General features: G+C 37.6%; 1 protein-coding gene across 2 annotated transcripts in view; it reads right to left on the bottom strand.

The window, feature by feature from the left end:
* The window catches only part of SPAG9 (sperm associated antigen 9), a 153986-nt gene that overhangs the window by 69677 nt on the left and 64783 nt on the right, over nucleotides 1–19526 (bottom strand). For both annotated transcript variants that reach the window (XM_052658900.1, XM_052658901.1), the window contains exons 4-5: nucleotides 8688–8782; nucleotides 2673–2823 (exon numbers count right to left, since the gene is read on the bottom strand). In XM_052658900.1, the coding sequence (XP_052514860.1) occupies nucleotides 2673–2823; nucleotides 8688–8782 (246 nt within the window). The remainder of the gene's footprint in view (nucleotides 1–2672; nucleotides 2824–8687; nucleotides 8783–19526) is intronic.

The raw sequence follows: 19526 nt of genomic DNA, 5'->3' as shown, positions 1-19526 counted from the left end.
TTCTCTAGCCCCTTACTTTGTTTTATAAAAACAGTACGTAACACTACTTGAAATTCCATGCTTTCATTTATTTGTTTCTGTGCTGATTTTCCCAACAAAAATACAATAAAAGGAATAAATATGTACAAATACGTTTAAGTTTTTTAAGAACAACATGTATCTTTTTCTAGGTGCACCGGTCTTGGGAGATATTCCATTACAGTTATCTCTTGTTATCTGCAGGGGATTGTTACAGAACTCCCTGTGGATACCAAAATCTACAGATGCTCAAGTTCCTTATATTAAATGGTATAGTATACCTGAAGATATAACCTTGTTGACTATAACTCTCTCACAGTGAGAAATCTGCAATAAAGCAACAAAAAAGGTCCATAAATTTATAATCATGGGCAAATTTCCTTTACGGTCATTCTTCTGCCATAGTTTCCCTGGTCTTCTCACACAACATTTTCACCTTAACCTTATTTCACACACACAAAAATGTGCTAGTAAAATCAATATTACGAGCACAGTCTTAATAGAGCTAGGTCATCCTCAAAGTTCTCAGACAAATGACAGCTGGAAAACACATCACAACAGAGATGGCCTAGGCCCACTGCTGCCAGACACGGAAACCAAGGCTAGTGTGTTTGTTCAGTGCAATCCACACGTGAGCTCCAGACCCAGGCTTTTGCAAAGTTAGAGAAAGACATCTGACTAATAACAAAGACTTGAGTAAACAGTAAAATATGTCCTGATTATGAGACATATTTCACAAACTTATCCCTTCTGGGGTGGGGGGAGAGGCTGCACTGGGTCTTTGTTGCTACACGTGGGCTTTCTCCAGTTGCAGCAAGCAGGGGCTACTCCCTAATTGCAGTGTGCAGGTGTCTCGCTGTGGTGGCTTCTCTTGTAGAGCATGGGCTCTAGAGCGCACAGGCTAGTTGCGGCACATGACCTCCAGGCTTAGCCGCCCCACAGCATGTGGAATCTTCCCAAACCAGGAGTCTAATCCATTTCCCCTGCACTGGTTGGTGGATTCTTAACCCCTGGACCACCAGCGGAAGTCCTGTTAAGCCTTTATCTCATTTACTGGCTCCATGTCCACAGTAGAAACAAACTGGATTCTATTTTAAAAACCTCTCTTGGGAACACCTACCTTAGTATCCCTAGGGAGGACACAACTCCCCTGTTCAAATCCATCTGTTAATCAGTTTATAACTAGTCAGAGAATGGAAAAAATGTAAAGTTAGGCCTACTGTTAAAAATACTTTGCAGTGGGAGCAAAGCTACAAAATATTTATTTACTTCTTACTGTTTTGAGCACACTTCAAAGATCAATGAAATGATTCTAAATGCCTCTACCTACTAGAGCTGAGAAACAGACCATTTACAGTATATCAAAAGAATCTATCTAACATCTAAAACAAATAATTCATTTGACAAACATGTTCTGAGAGACCACTATGTGCTAGGCACCTTTTCTAAGTGCTAGGGGCATGGCAGTCAATAAACCGCATGGATTTTACATTCTTAGTGGAGAGAAACAAAATAAATAAGTAAACGACTTCATATTTTAGAGCTATCATAAGAACTATCTAAGGGGACTTCCCTGATGCTCCAGTGGCTAAGAATCTGAGCTTCCAGTGCAGGGGACCTGGGCTTATTCTTAGCGAACTAGACCCACATGCCACAACTAAATATCCTGTGTGTCACAACTGAGACTCAGTGCAGCCAAATAAATTAAAAACCAATTTTTTTTAAAAAAAGAGTTATCTGAGTATTTAAACCATAATAAGTAATTTCGAGAAAGAGACCAGAAAAAAAGAGATAAAGATGTAAATAACTCAACTGTATTCATTTAGGTGGTCTGTTTGTTTTATGACAGAGTAGATTTTCTAATGTAACAAGGTTCCTTTATAATCAGTTTCCTTTATAAATATTCTACTTTAAAACATATAGACTATAACGTCAAATATTTTTAATTATTAGCATATCTCCACTCTTAGAATATATTATTATTTATATTTACAACTTATTTTGTAACAAGTTCTTGGTCAAGAATATAATTTATAATGAACTAACACCAGGCCTTTTTAGCTAAACACACATCACTTTTGGATGTTGCTTTATGAAGGTTTTGAGGAAGTTGTTATGCTGTTGCTCAGCCGTGTCCGACTCTTTGCTACTGACCCCATGGACTGCAGCCTGCCAGGCTCCTCTATCCATGGAATTTTCCAGGCAAGAATACTGGAGTGGGTTGCCACTTCCTTTTGTTTTTTTTTAAAGTAAAGCCCTATTAAATTGTGAAGCTTTCCAGCAGTGAACTAAGGATTTCAGGTGGCAATGATTTTCAATTCTTAAAAACATAGTTAGGTTCACTGATCACCCCATCCTAAATTCATATAATGTAAATCAAATAGAAACAGCCTAAATGAAATTGAAATGTTGGTCATTAGTATGACAATCAAGATGTAACAACGCTTGATTCTGTTTTCCTATAAAACTTGAAAAATGAGTAATACAAAACAAACTCTTTGGTAAGAGCTCATTTCCAATTTAAAAAAAGCATTAGTTTTACCAAAAAATGTACACATACTATTTCATTTTATTCTCTTCTGGTTGTCTAGCACTTCAATTTGGATAAGAAAGCTTATAAAACAAACTGAAGATTTTAATAGGATAAAGCTTACCTTCAGACTGGTATGAGAACGTGGCTGACTTAATTCCTGAAATTTCCATTGTTCTGATCCAGGGGTCTCACCACCTTTCTGAGTGTCAGGTGTAAGCAATCCGTCTCCAGAAGGTAAAGGGAAAATCCCTAATGATATAGGACGTTCTTTTCTATTTGGAGAGGGCAGAAGAACTAAGCATTAGTTCATTTCGAAGTTTTACTCATCATGACTGTAAGTAATAAGCCTAGGATGTCACTGCTTTAGAGTCATCACTCTTAAATAATATTGTGTGCCTATCTGAACAAGCAGACTTACCAAAGAGAAAGGACAAAGTCTCAGAACTTAAACTAAGCCCCAAGAAATCAATTAAGAAAGGTAGTAAAAACAATAGTTTACAAAATCTTAAGTTACTGCTGAGTTCCTTGCTCAGGAAGCAGTCTGTGGTGTGGTTTCACAGCAAGGGGAGCTGCTACAGTTTCACTCATGCTTAGGTCAGCCCTAGGGAACTGCAAATGACCCCCACTCCTGCTTCTCTAGGCTTTCCAATTTCTCATATTAATCCCTAAATACTTACCCAAGTCTCTTTAGGGTGTGTTTTTTCTGCCTTGAGGAAAATGAATACATGGTTTAAATCAGGCCTACTGATTAAATAGTCAAAAGAACACGTACAAAAAAATGTTGCCTGCCATTTCAATCAAGAAAGAACAGAATGCTGTCTGCCATTCAGCCATTAGCCACTGTAGCCAGTCTGGATGGAGAGCCCTGAGAGGAATTCAGGATGGAGAAAAACGGGATACTGACCGTAGATAGTTAAGCTGCATATCAAAGAAATAATTTCAGTGAGCCCAGACTCCTCCACCTTCCCAAGCATAGAAAAGCACTAAAATCATTAACTTGAGATGTCTGTCTTTTGTAATTAGCCAACACTCCTGAGTACCCGAGGTCCTCCCTTGCTTGTTTGGAACAGTTCCTCAGAGCTATCCGAGAGGCTGCCCTGACGGACTATGGTCCTTAGAAATGTCCCTGAGTAAAGCATAATTCTCAACTTTTAGGTTGGGCTTTTTTTGCCTCCAGAGTTTTATCCCCTAAAGTAGGAAAACTCTATTTTTCTACAGGAATTCATATTTTTCTGTATGAGCTCCTTTTCACCATGGTATGTATGACAATCCAACTGTCAGTTTTTCCAAACAAGGATGCCCAAAGATTCTATCAAAAACTGTAGAGTTTCCAATGCTTTGTGGGAAATTTCAGTGAATAAGGGTTTCAATTTTAATAATAGAACTTGAACAAGAAACACATCCTTTGTTAATACAAAGGGTTTTTAAAGAGTAGAAACAAGCCTGGTTCTTCCTGGGTCATTAACTCAAACAGAAATTCTCTAGAAACCAGACACTAAAGATTTGGAGCTTCTAGTAAAACTATAAGAACAGGAACACTGAGGTTATACATTAAAGTTGGAAAATATTCAGTTTTGCTAAATAAATCGTTATTCTGTAAGCTTATCTTTATACCAAGAAACTTTAAGCCACTTTTGAAATGTGCCCTCATTGAACACAAAGGGTACATTGCTTTCATTCCTAATAACAATCAGGAAGAATTAGTACAACTGTCAAACACCTTAAAGATTAGGTGAAGCAAAAGGGTTGAGAGATTGTATTCTATTAAAGTTGTATGCACAAAGAAACAGAACAGGACTTTTCTCTATCAGAGTTAACTACTCATCACTTCGTCACACTTAGGGTACTTTTCCTATTTGATTTGGGAGAAAAATTCAAACACACATAAGCAGCACAATAAAAGGTTAGATCTTAAAACCAATGTAAGCTTGTTATGACAAGCCAGAACCACCAAATTACAAAGCAGTCAGCTATTCTGTTTAATTCCCAACTGCTGGTTCAGCAAAAAAGCTTTCATAAGACCAGAGAAAAAGAGGCATTATTTATTATATCCTTACTGGATAATACAGAACACATTATATACATACATGTTTCCACTTTTGTAGAACCTGTTCTTTCTTGAGAATGACTCACCCCTTTCCCCCATCTTTTCTGCTTGATTTTAAAATGCCCTTTATTTCATCAAACGATGGTGACAATGACCAGAAATTTGGGACAGGCAACGTATTTTGGGAACTGAAAATCTAAGGATCTTAGACTTACTAGATTACCTATTCTTTTTAACATATCTTGATGACTTAAGCAAAAAAGTGACCAAGAATTTAATCAGATGGAATTTAATGGAACGCTCTCTGACCCCAAATGCAAAGAAAAGTAATACAAACTTCATTTGAATTTATCACACTGCCAACAGAAATAAAAACACAGGCCAGTCATGAGAGTTATATTCCTTTATGAATGAGAACACAATCATTTTTCACACATGTCAAACACTGGAAAAGTGTAAAACTACTGGGGGAAGGAGTCAGCTTGGAGTCCAAGCTTTACTTTCCCATTTCTGTTAACTACAAAATCTACAGTTGAAAATACAAGTAGAATTCAAATCTTTACATTGCTTTTATTTTCCTCCAGAAACTGCTCTACAGAAGGGGAACTTTTCTTCAGAAACTGATAGCTGTCAAGAGGGTCAATGATGCTCTAGGTTATGCTGTTTCAACTCTGGAAAAATAGTATTACTACACACCACTCTTCCCTCTTTTTTTTACTGACTTGGAGGGAGGGAGGACATATAATAATGCATGTTAGTTTGAGTCCTATTTTCAAAAGGAAACCCTGAAAAGACAACATTAGGTCCTGTATGTATACTGGTATGTATATTTGATACAGGGATCGAACTCTATATTAAACATATATTATATATTTATATAAATTAACTATATATTTAACTATATATTAAATGCTTCAGTAAAACTCACAGAAGAAACCAAAGAATGAAAATACATGTGGGAAAATATCAAGTGGCAGATTTAAACACCAGGTGTTTTAATAATGATACTACTGTCAAGAAACAAAGCTATCAGAATCAGCCATCAGAATCCTCATTACATCTATTTTTTAAACTGCCATACGTCCATTTTTAAATTGGTTATTTAAATGTTACCTACTTGCATAAATAACTTCACAAATATGTCTTTAAATATTTTTATTTCCATTTAAAACAAATAATCATTAATAAAATCTACTATACATATATATAAAGAACAGTAAAAAGATTACATTTGTTCAACACCCAACAATGTGGCAAGCACTGAAATGGATAATTTATTTACATATTCTCATTTAATCCTCACAAGGAAATAAGAATTATTTTCCCTGTTTTCAGATTAGGAAAAGTGATGCTCAGAGACTTTGGGGACTAGTAATTGGAAGAAATGGGATTCAAAGTCAGGCCTGTTTTGACTCCAAGACCCATGTACATTTCCTGGAACTATTACTTCTTGACAACTGCACTTCAGTCATGTTTGAGTCTTTGCAACCCTATGGACTGTAGCCTATCAGTCTCCTCTGTCCATGGGATTCCCCCAGCCAAAATACTGGAGATCTGGATTGCCACACCATCCTCCAGGGGATACGTCCGACCCAGGGATCGAACTCCTCTCTCTTAAGTCTCCTGCACTGGCAGGTGGGTGCTTTACCACTAGCACCAGCTGGGAAGCCAATCTTAATATTGAAGACTTTGATATATTTCTTCAGTCAGATCAACAGCGACTTTTATGTCAAGAAACTCTTTGAGTTTAATCATAAGTTATTTTATGAATAAAATAGCTAGAGCTGATATAGTTTTACTAAAAATGGAGTAAATATAAATGATTATGAAAATTATTTACTTGTTTAATTTACAATATATCTTTAACTGATTAAATACAAAATAATCATCTCACAAATTTTTAAAATGACTCAACGGGTAAGAAGCTCAAAGGAGGAAACTCGGGTACAGAGATTAAGTAATTTGCCAAAAGTCCCATAACTTATGTGTGGCAGAGCATTTGTAGCCTGGTAGTCCAACTCTGAACCTCTTATCCACTGCATATTACTGCCTTCATAAATGGAACTGAAACCTAGGACAGCCCTTTAAAATTAATCTTACTTTAACAGTCTATATGTTCTCAAGTTTCAATTTCCTAAAAGCCTATATATACATACACACAAATCCTTTATGTACTAAAATGCACACAAAGCAAAAAGATTGCTCCCAGTTTTTATAAAGTCAGGAAAAAAGTAAATAAATGACCAAGTTTTAAGACCACAGATGAAATTAAATTCTGGACCTTAAACTAATGTTGAACATGAGGATGAGGGAACTTAACTACTTTAATTTCTCTTTAAGTCCACAATTAGGAGTTGAGTTTTAAATAAACATTTACATAATAAAAGCTATACATTAAGAACCTTCATTTAAAAACCACACACAAAGCAGAAATCTCAACAAATCAAATTTTTATCTTGGTGAGTTAGAAAACAAAAGAAACCACAACATTAAAACTCTAAAATATAGAAAATGGTTCTTAGAGCATGCAAGTACAGTGACCAGCAGAAACGCTACAGAGATTAATGATATCCCCACAAGCAGGCATGGATATCTGTTACCCAAGTCTACAAAGAAAAGGCAACATCTGACAAAACAATAGTGAATAGGCTTTGTAAAGCTTTCCAACTTTGGTGCATAAATAATTGGGAGAAAAAAATGAATTCCTTGCCCTAAAAGGTTTAAATCCTTTCACTTCAAATATATTTTGCTGTAGGAGGAAAATATTTAAATTGTCAGTTCCCATGAACTGCTATCAAAAACTGCAAAAAGGATGCCTGAACCTCCAACAGTCTAAGGATCACTGGAACAAAATAAACACCTATGGCCTATGTCTAATCAACTACAAGTCCCACCATAAAGATATTTGCTTCTAAATGCTCAGATGCTCTCATGCAGAGGTGTAAATTTGGACCCAATGCTCTACTCCTATTTTCCCTTTACTGGTTGAACCCTCTGCTTAAAACAAGACCACTCTGACCTTGTATTTGTGTATAAGTACAATCTAAAAATCGTTTTCTTAAGCGGGTGGTTTCCAAACACAAAGCATATCCCTAAGCCATAGCCTATAAATTACTATATATAAGAATAGAAGTCTTAGCTTCAGGCCATTTTCCATTGTTTCAATCTGCAACATGAATGGTTACAAAGAAGACCCATAAAGCTAAAAATAAAAGAAACACCAACTAAAAAAGGACTTCTAAGAGAGACTGAAGTACCTGAGTATCCTTGGTAGGTTCTGCGTCAAAGCTGGCACTCCAGTAGAAATAGAAAAGTGCACAAGCAGCAAAACGGAGAGAGATACTAAGATAGCAGAATTAATGACCACCGCCCCGCCAACAAAGCCAAACACAAACAGCAGCATGCATCCAGGACTCATGGCGCTGTGCTGGCATGGTGAAACACCCGAACCAGGAGGCCTACACGGGGGCCAAAGGGGTATCTTTGTAGTGAGGATCTGTCATTCAGCTGCTGCCACAAAAACAATGCCATCAGCAGCAGCTTTCCACTCCATCCTGCTGCAGCTCCGAAGCGCTGACGTCATCCTGCTCTCACAGCCTCATAACCATAGAGCTGCTGCTCCTAGCATTTATGCAGCAATCCAGAGCAGAGGCCAGCCTATTAACTATTTTCCTCCCCACTAACAGGCCTGGCTTAGCTCATTGGCTACAATGCTTGGAGATCTACATAATTTATTCACACTCCTACATCAAACAGAAGTCTAGCTAACCCTTTTAAACATGCCTCTCTACAGCAAAAATGACTTTTAAACCAATTATACAGGAGAATTGAAAAAATTTACAGCATTCTGACAAATGAAAATTTTAAACCTACTACAATCTTTGTTAAGTATCAGAAAACAATGGCTATCAATTTACCTTTTCATTAGTGAAAGCTGTTTTGTTTTTCTATGCTACCCCCTCCTATAGCATTCCAACTACAGCAGGGAGAGAGCTAACTATTGTTTGAGGATTAAAGAACAGAGAGAAACAGAAACAGATTATTTTATTTTCCTTTTTACCAAGGCAAAAATGTATAAAAAAGGCTTACCTAATTCTACTGTGAGCTGTGGATTCTAGTTGATCACTCCCTGAGATCTGATGAAGTTTTGTTCTTTCTAAGTGTTCCATATAATTATGGATCATCTATTTTGAAGAAACAAAAGAATACACAAAATTTTAAGACTAATACCTGGAAAAAAAGTTAACATTTTAACAAGGGAAACCTTTTCATACAAATTTCTTATTTATCGGACTACCCATGTTCCATATAAAAGAATATTAAGGATGAAATTTTATTTTATTCTCAAAGGGATATGCAAATGCTTACATTTAAGGATGCTAGAGTCCAGAAAAGTAGCCAACATTTTGCTTAACATAGCAAAAATTTTTTACAATACGTAATGCTATTAAATAAGTCTGACATAAATAACACAAATTAGATATAGACATTGGGAAGGAAGTGACAAGAGATTACTGATTAAAGGGGACAGATGACACTTGAGAAATCCATTGCTTAAGTGGGAAACAACAAAGAAATTAACTTGAAACTTGAGTAAAGATAATTTTCAATTTAATACCAAGATATTTATTTATTTTTGCTACAGATTTAGTTCAAAGAATGCTAAAATATTCTCTCCTATGTTAGACTGCGAACTTACTGGAATCATTACTTAATATAATCATATAAAAATGGCAGCAAACTTAAAAAAACAGAGCACATTAACTCTTTAATAAGGAACCATAAGACACGAGCTGAATATGGCAGTGAAAACTTCAAGAATATCAAGTGTAAAACCTGCCAAGAAATTCTACAGTCTGATCTGACTCCTTTATTTTTTTTGGCTGCACTGGGCCTTAGTTTCAGCACGTGGGGTTTAGTTCCCTGACCAGAGATCGAATTCAGGTCCGCTGCATTGGGAGCATGGAGTCTTAGTCACTGGACCAAGAGGAAAGTCCCTCATTTGATTCTTGATATAGTTCCACTTTTAAGGGACCCAAAACTGGTATTAAAACATGTAAAATGCAACAATTTCAATCATAAAATCAAAAAGACTTTGCTAGATATTGATGTGATTTGAATAAGAAAAAAATGAATACGAAAAGTTACGTTAGCAATTTCAGTTCAGTTCAGTTGCTCAGTCCTGTCTGACTCTTTGCGACCGCATGGACTGAAACATGCCAGGCTTCCCTGTCCATCGCCAACTCCCAGAGCCTGCTCAAACTCGTGTCCCTTGAGTCGGTGATGCCATCCAACCATCTCATCCTCTGTCATCCCCTTCTCCTCCTGCCTTCAATCTTTCCCAGTGTCAGGGTCTTTTCCAATGAGTCAGTTCTTTGCATCACGTGGCCAAAGTATTGGCGCTTCAGCTTCAGCAGCAGTCTTTCCAATGAATATTCAGGACTGATTTCCTTTAGGATGGACTGGTTTGATCTCCCTGCTGTTCAAGGGACTCTCAAGAGTCTTCTCCAACACCACAGTTCAAAAGCATCAATTCTTCAGCGTTCAGCTTTCTCTATGGTCCAACCCTCACATCCATACATGACTACTGGAAAAAACATAGCTTTGACTGGACGGACCTTTGTTGGAAAAGGAATGTCTCTGCTTTTTTATATGCTGTCTAGGTTTGTCATTGCTTTTTTCCCAAGGAGCAAGTGTCTTTTATTTTCATGGCTGCAGTTAACATCCACAATGAGTTTGGAGACCAAGAAAACAAAGTCTGCCACTGTTTCCATTGTATCTCTATTTGCCATGACATGCTGGATCCAGATGCCATGATCTTAGTTTTTAGAATGCTGGTTTTAAGGCAGCATTTTCACTCATTCTCCTCTTTCACTTTCATCAGTTCCTCTTCACTTTCTGCCATAAGGGTGGTGTCATTTGCTTAACTGAGGTTGTTGATATTTCTCCCAGAAATCTTGACTCCAACCTGTGCTTCATCCAGTCCGGCATTTCTCATGAGGTACTCTGCATATAAGTCAAATAAGCAGGGTGACAATATACAGCCTTGATGAACTCTTTTCCAAATTTGGAACCAGTCTGTTGTTCCATGTCCGGTTCTAACTGCTGCTTCTTGATCTGCATACAGGTCAGATGTGCATACAGCACATTTCTCTGGAGGCAGGTAAGGTGGTCTGGTATTCCCATCTCTTGAAGAATTTTCCATAGTTTGTTGTGATCAACACACTCAAAGGCTTTAGCGTAGTCAATGAAGCAGAAGTAGATCCTTTTCTGGAATTCTCTTGCTGTTTCTATGATCCAATGGATACTGGCAATTTGATATCTGGTTCCTCTGCCTTTTCTAAACACAGCTTAAACATTTGGAAGTTCTCAGATCACATAGTGTAGAAGCTTAGCTTGGAGAATTTTGAGCAGTACTTTGCTAGCATGTGAGATGAGTGCAACTGTGTGGTAGCTTGAACGTTTTGAACATTTAGTTTGAACATTGCCTTTCTTTGGGAATGGAATGAAAACTGAGCTTTTCTAGTGGTGGCCACTGCTGAGTTTTCCGAATTTGCTGGCATACCGAGTGTGGTACTTTTACAGCATCATCTTTTAGGATATGAAATAGCTCAACTGGAATTCCATCACCTCCACCAGCTTTGTTCGCAGTGATGCTTCCTAAGGTCCACTTGACTTCACACTCCAAGATGTCTGGCTCTAGGTGAGGGATCACACCATTGTGGTTATCTGGGTCATAAAGATCTTTTTTGTATAGTTCTTGTGAATTCTTTTTTGTATAGTTCTTGTGTATTCTTGCCACGTCATCTTAATATCTTCTGCTTCTGTTAGGTCCATACCATTTCTGTCCTTTATTGTGCCCATCTTTGCATGAAATGTTCCCTTAGTATCTCTAATTTTCTTGAAGAGATCTCTAGTCTTTCCCATTCTATTGTTTTCCTCTATTTCTTTGCATTGATCACTTAGGAAAGTTTTCTTACCTCTCCTTCCTATTCTTTGGAACTCTGCATTCAAATGGGTATATCTTTCCTTTTCTCCTTTGCCTTTAGTTTCTCTTCTTTTCTCAGCTGTTTGTAAGGCCTCCTCAGACAACCATTTTGCCTTTTTCTTGGGGATGCTCTTGATCACTGCTTCCTGCACAATGTTATAAACATCCATCCATAGTTCTTCAGGCACTCTGTCAACTCTAATCCCTTGAATCTATTTGTCACTTCCACTGTATAATCATAAGGGATCTGATTCAGGTCATACCTGAAAGGTCTAATGGTTTTCCCTACTTTCTTCAATTTAGGTCTGAATTTTACAATAAGGAGTTTATGATCTGAGCCATAGTCAGCTCCTGGTTTTGTTTTTGCTGTTGTAAAGAGCTTCTCCATCTTTGGCTGCAAAGAATATAATTAATCTGATTTCAGTACTGACCATCTGGTAACGTCTATGTGTAGAGCCATCTTTTGTATTGTTGCAACAGGGTATTTGCAATGACCAGTGCGTTCTGTGTTAGCCTTTGCCCTGCTTCATTTTGTACTCCAAGGCCAAACTTGCCTGTTACTCCAGGTATCTCTCCTACTTCTACATTCCAGTACCCAGTGATGAAAAGGACATCTTTTTTTGGTGTTAGTTCTAGAAGGTCTTGTAGGTCTTCATAGAACCGTTCAGCTTCTTTGGCATTAGTGGTTGGGGCAAAGACTTGGATTACTGTGATACAGAATGGTTTGCCTTGGAAACAAACAGAATATTCTGTCATTTTTGAGACTGCACCCAAGTACTGTATTTTGGACTCTTTTCTTGACTATGAGAGCTACTCCATTTCTTCTAAGGGATTCTTGCCCACAGTAGTAGATATAAGGTCATCTGAATGAAATTCACCCATTTCCAGCCCATTTTAGTTCACTGATTCCTAAAATGTCGATGTTCACTCTTACCATCTCTTGTTTGACCACTTCCAATTTACCTTGATTCATGGACCTAACATTCCAGGTTCCTATGCAATATTGTTCTTCACAGCATCAGATTTTACTTCCATCCCCAGTCATATCCACAACTGGATTTGTTTTTGCTTTGGCTCAGACTCTTCAATATTTCTGGAGCTATTTCTCCACTCTTCTTCAGTAGCATAGTAAGCACCTACCAACCTGGGGAATACATCTTCCAGTGTCATATCTTTTTGCCTTTTCATATTGTTCATACTGTGGCTATTGTGACTAGTGCTGCTATAAACATAGGAGTGCATGTATCTTTTTGAATTACAGCTTTGTCTGAATATATTCCCAGAAGTGGGATTGCTGGATCATATGATAATTCTATTTTTAGTTTTCGGGGAACCTCCATACTGTTTTCCACAGTGGCTACACCAACTTACATTTCCACAATTTAAGAAATGTAAATATCAAGAGTAGGCAAGAAAAGGAGAATATTCCTAGAATTCTTAAAATTACAGCATGGAATAGCTTTGTAAGTTGCTAAACTTTAGCTGCATGAAGATAGGTTTCAACCTCAAATAACTTAAAATATGCATTGTAGCAATATTAAAAGGATAGCTACTGAAAGAAAATTTAAACAAGTTTTAAAAATTTATTTTTAAGAAGTATGCTTTTGTCAGGAGTTCCCTGGTGGTCTAGTCATTAGGATTCCATGTTTTCACTGCTCTGGCCTGGATTCAATCCCTGGTTGAGGAACTAAGTGAGATCCCACAAGCTGCACAGTGTAGCCAAATAAATAATAAGTATGTTGTGAAATTTATACTTGGCATGGAAGCATATACAAAAATTAAGACGTATATAAATCAATTTGAAAGTGTTATTTACTTCAGATAAACAAGAAGTCTGAGGCATGGATTAAGATGGGTAATTCCATCAAATCAAATATAAAAGAATCACCTAGGCTGTTCCCAAAGTTAAAATTAGTACAAATAAGAAGTGTATCAGGCAAAAAAAGATGAATATATAATCACACAGATATGTATATGAAAGCATTTTAAAAAGCTTTTGAATTTACATAATTTTAAGTTTAAATATTTTGTCTTTTCCAACAGTTCTGCAGAAATACAATTTTTGTGTTTGTGTCAGTGAGGCAGAAATGCTGAGTTGCTTCCTTCTAGTATCAGGAAAATCTTCAAGTGAGGAAGAAATTTAAATGAGACTAGCGTAACAAAGTGATGGTTGGACCAAATATATTAGTTTAAATTTTCAAAAGATTTTAGAAAATCTGAGTTGAATTCTTTTATAATGGAAAGTAATCATATGAATTTGATTTATTCAAATGAAGACTCTAAGTTCCTTTACAGATTGAAATGAATAGAAATCTCTCCTAAATTGAGTCTATAATAATCTATTTATTCAATATAGAAAAATAAAAAGATTAAATAAAATGCAAAGATACAGAATTGGTTCTACCCCAAACAGTCCGTTCTACATACTGACTACTGTCTTAATAAATTAAAAATTTTTAATTTAGATGTTGAAGTTCAAACCAATTCCCAATCAAAAAAGTGATCCCAAGTAACTAGAGATACAGTATTCTAACATTCCAAAATGGTCTACACAATGAAACTGGTTTTAACCCAGTTAAACTAGCACTTAATAGGACAAAAGAACAACAACAAAATGGCTGCTAATATTTATTGATCACCATCTACAAATCAGCTAATGCATGTAGAGCTATTGTTTCAGTTAATCCTCACAACAATATGATTTTCTAGATAAACTCTATTTTAAAGAGGTTAAAATAACTTGTCCAATCTGACCAGCTAGTTAATGATTACCTGTTTTCTAACTGTCAGTGGCTAGTTGGCTTTGCAGCCAGAACTCAGATAAATCTGACTCAGTCATCAGAGCAGTTAAGCATTGACTTGTGGTATATCTAGGTGCCATTTCAGTCAATTCTGGAGGCAAGCAATAAGCTCATTGTCCTTTTTTCCTCACACCCACAAGAAAACCCCACATTCTAAAATATTTCCTGATATCTGAAGTATATTCTATATAAGCACTATATTCTATATAAGCACAAAAAAGTAGATAAAATAAATTATACATAAAAATGTAAATTTTAATTACAGGGCTTCACAGAGTAGCTCTGGTTTTTTATTAAAACAGAAACAAAACAAAACCAACTGAGTATTGGGCAATGAATACTGCAAGGTAGAAAAGAGAGGCAGGAAAGTAAAATATAATATATTTTAGATAAATCATTTAGGGTCCACCAGACCCATGCCTCCTGATCTCAGAACTGCAACTCTCAATTCTCTCAGGTGTGCATATTAATTCACATAAATTCAGGAGTCAATTCAGCAACAAGTAGCTGGAGTCATGGAGAAGGATCCCAAGCACATTGTTTGGAACATCCCAAATCCCCTCCCACCTAGAGAAATCTTCAGGCAGAGGTTGATTTAGCTTTGGCTAAAACTGAAATGCAAGACAATAGTTATTAGAAAAACAAGGCAAAAAAGAGAGATTTTGGAGACAAACAGCATAATCCTTTTAATTCTGTTGGCCTTTAATCTTTCCATACAGCTCAGTAAGTATATCCACAAGGCCACAATTCTTAAAATGGTTGAGACACCATGAAACAAAGAGACAGAAAATCTTCTAGTGCATTTAACATCCATGTGTTTCACAGCTTAAAAGCACCAAAAATTCAGGAAAAGGGAATCAGAGAGACCTAGATTCAAATCCAGTCACATACTAGCATAGCATTTGGGACAAATCACTCCATATTCGCTTTTAAGCTTGTTTGTAAAATGGGGTGAGTGATAAAGAGTTTGCTCAGAGGATAAGATGACAATGCATTTAAACACTCCCTAGAGTAAGACAAGGGTTCAAGTTTTTGGTGGTTAATGAGTATGTAAATTTCCTCCACTGTCCTTTTAAGCAAATTCAATAATGTGCATAAAATTTTGAATTTGATTCAGTCAGTTCAGTTCAGTTGCTCAGTCACGTCCGACTCTTCGCGACCCCATGAATCAGAGCACGCCAAGCCTCCTTGTCCATCACCAACTCCCGGAATTTACCTAAACTCCTGTCCATTGAGTCGGTGATGCCATTCAGCCATCTCATCCTCTGTCATCCCCTTCTCCTCCTGCCCCCAATCCCTCCCAGCATCAGAGTCTTTTCCAATGAGTCAACTCTTTGCATGAGGTGGCCAAAGTACTGGAGTTTCAGCTTCAGCATCAGTCCTTCCAAAGAACACCCAGGACTGATCTCCTTCAGAATGGACTGGTTGGATCTCCTTGCAGTCCAAGGGACTCTCAAGAGTCTTCTCCAGCATCACAGTTCAAAAGCATCAATTCTTTGGCACTCAGCTTTCTTCACAGTCCAACTCTCACATCCATACATGACCACTGGAAAAACCATAGCCTTGACTAGACGGACCTTAGTCGGCAAAGTAATGTCTCTGCTTTTCAATATACTACCTAGGTTGGTCATAGCTTTTCTTCCAAGGAGTCAGCGTCTTTTAATTTCATGGTTGCAATCACCATCTGCAGTGATTTTGGAGCCCCAAAAAATAAAGTCTGACACTGTTTCCACTGTTTCCCCATCTATTTCCCATGAAGTGATGGGACCAGATGCCATGATCTTCATTTTCTGAATGTTGAGCTTTAAGCCAACTTTTTCACTCTCCTCTTTTACTTTCATCAAGAGGCTTTTTAGCTCCTCTTCACTTTCTGCCATAAGGGTGGTGTCATCTGCATATCTGAGGTTATTGATATTTCTCCTGGCAATCTTGATTCCAGCTTGTGCTTCTTCCAGCCCAGCATTTCTCATGATGTACTCTGCATATAAGTTAAATAAGCAGGGTGACAATATACAGCTTTGACGTACAGACAGAACCAGTCTGTTGTTCCATGTCCAGTTCTAACTGTTGCTTCCTGACCTGCTTACAGGTTTCTCAAGAGGCAGGTCAGGTGGTCTGGTATTCCATCTCTTTCAGAATTTTCCACAGTTTATTGTGATGCACACAGTCAAAGGCTTTGGCATAGTCAATAAAACAGAAATAGACGTTTTTCTGGAACTCTCTTGTTTTTTCCATGATCGGCAATTTGATCTCTGGTTCCTCTGCCTTTTCTAAAACCAGCTTGAACATCTGGAAGTTCACGATTCACGTATTGCTGAAGCCTGGCTTGGAGAATTTTGAGCATTACTTTACTAGCATGTGAGATGAATACAATTGTGCGGTAGTTTAAGCATTCTTTGGCATTGCCTTTCTTTGACATTGGAATGAAAACTGCCCTTTTCCAGTCCTGTGGCCACTGCTGAGTTTTCCAAATTTGCTGGCATATTGAGTGCAGCACTTTCACAGCATCATCCTTTAGGATTTGAAATAGCTCAACTGGAATTCCATCACCTCCACTACCTTTGTTCGTAGTGATGCTTTCTAAGGCCCACTTGACTTCACATTCCAGAATGTCTGGCTCTAGGTGAGTGACCACACCATCATGATTATTTTGGTCATGAAGATCTTTGTTGTACAGTTCTTCTGTGTATTCTTGCCACCTCTTCTTAATGTCTTCTGCTTCTGTTAGGTCCATACCATTTCTGTCCTTTATCGAGCCCATCTTTGCATGAAATGTTCCCTTGATATCTCTAATTTTCTTGAAAAGCTCTCTAGTCTTTCCCATTCTGTTGTTTTCCTCTATTTCTTTGGACTGATCACTGAAGAAGGCTTTCTCATCTCTCCTTGCTATTCTTTGGAACTCTGCATTCAGATGCTTATATCTTTCCTTTTCTCCTTTGCTTTTCCTTTCTCTTCTTTTCACAGCTATTTGTAAGGTCTCCCCAGACAGCCATTTTGCTTTTTTGCATTTCTTTTTCTTGGGGATGGTCTTGATCCCTGTCTCCTGTACAATGTCACAAACCTCCGTCCATAATTCATCAGGCACTCTATCTATCAGATCTAGGCCCTTAAATCTATTTCTCACTTCCACTGTATAATCGTAAGGGATTCGATGTAGGTCATACCTGAATGGTCTAGTGGTTTTCCCTACTTTCTTCAATTTAAGTCTGAATTTGGCAATAAGGAGTTCATGATCTGAGCCACAGTCAGCTCCCGGTCTTGTTTTTGCTGACTGTATAGAGCTTCTCCATCTTTGGCTGCAAAGAATATAATCAATCTGATTTCAGTGTTGACCATCTAGTGACATTCATGTGTAGAGTCCTTTCTTGTGTTGTTGAAAGAGGGTGTTTGTTATGCCCAGTGCGTTCTCTTGGCAAAACTCTATTAGCGTTTGCCCTGTTTCTTTCCGTATTCCAAGCCCAAATTTGCCTGTTACCCCAGGTGTTTCTTGGCTTCCTACTTTTGCATTTCAGTCTCCTATAAAGAAAAGGACATCTTTTTGGGGTGTTAGTTCAAAAAGGTCTTGTAGGTCTTCATAGAACCGTTCAACTTCAGCTTCTTCAGCATTATTGGTTGGGGCATAGGCTTGGATTACTGTGATATTGAATGGTTTGCCTTGGAAACGAACAGAGATCATTCTGTCGTTTTTGAGATTGCATCCAAGTACTGCAATTCAGACTCTTGTTTACTATGATGGCTACTCCATTTCTTCTAAGGGATTCTTGCCCACAGTAGTAGATATAATGGCCATCTGAGTTAAAGCCACACATTCCAGTCCATTTTAGTTCGCTGATTCCTACAATGTCGACGTTCACTCTTGCCATCTCCTGTTTGACCACTTCCAATTTGCCTTGATTCATGGACCTAACATTCCAGGTTCCTATGCAATATTGCTCTTTATAGCATTGGACCTTGCTTCTATCACCAGTCACATCCACAACTGGGTATTGTTTTTGCTTTTGCTCCATCCTTTCATTCTTTCTGGAGTTATTTCTCCACTGATTTCCAGTAGCATATTGGGCACCTACCGACCTGGGGAGTTCCTCTTTTAGTATCCTATCATTTTGCCTTTTCGTACTGTTCATGGGGTTCTCAAGGCAAGAATACTGAAGTGGTTTGCCATTCCCTTCTCCAGTGGACCACATTCTGTCAAAATTTGATTAGAGAACAGTTATTCATATTACGAAATGAGCCCGAGATTTCCCTTATGCAGCAAACAACGTGTTTGACAGAAGTGCTGTCTAAACAACTTTTCTGTGTACCTTTAAAAAGGTTACTGAGTTAGAAGTAACAGTGGAAAAATTAAACCCTTCAGACTTCCTTTCTCTGAAGGTTTTAAAAATTTACCTTTAAATGACCTAGTTCTTTAGCATTGGATAGCAATTTACACGGAGAAGACAATGGCAACCCACTCCAGTACTCTTGCCTGGAGAATCCCAGGGACAGAGGAGCCTGGTGGGCTGCCATCTATGGGGTCGCACAGAGTCGGACACGACTGAAGCAACTTAGCAGCAGCAGCAGCAGCAGCAGCAATTTATAATTGCTAATTGAATGGTATTTCTAGTACAGATGTATAAACACACAAACATTTTAAAGAAGCCATATCTGTGTCTTAGAAACATTCCTTGAGGCAGAGCAAAATACAGACAGCCTATCAGAGGACAGAAGCTGCTTATGTCTAAAGGAGGGGATCTTGTGAAAATGCTACATGTAAGATCTGTCACAGTTATTAGACAGGCCCAACTCTCTGCCTTGGTGTTTAAGATTTTCCTGAGATCCTTCTTTTTTTCTTTTAGACCGTTCTTCTCTGAAGGAATAGAAATACAAAAACTATGTACATATATGAGAGAAAATATGTTATTTCACTTTACAATGACTTTTTCAAGACAGCATATGTTTTAGACATATTTCAATTTAACAATCCTCAATTATTACAATGATTAATTAAAACCTTCAATTAAGAAAAACATAATTCATTACTACCAATTATTTATGGCACATAAACCTATTCCCCCAAACGTGTTTGTAATTATCAGCATTGATGATAACTACCAGTACAGGGCACTGCTGGGGCATGAAATGAATGGTGTGAAAAAACAA

The sequence above is a fragment of the Budorcas taxicolor genome, chromosome 19, assembly GCF_023091745.1.
Source record: "Budorcas taxicolor isolate Tak-1 chromosome 19, Takin1.1, whole genome shotgun sequence".
In the NCBI taxonomy this organism is placed as follows: Eukaryota; Metazoa; Chordata; class Mammalia; order Artiodactyla; family Bovidae; genus Budorcas; species Budorcas taxicolor.
This window is presented reverse-complemented; position numbering and strand designations above follow the sequence as displayed.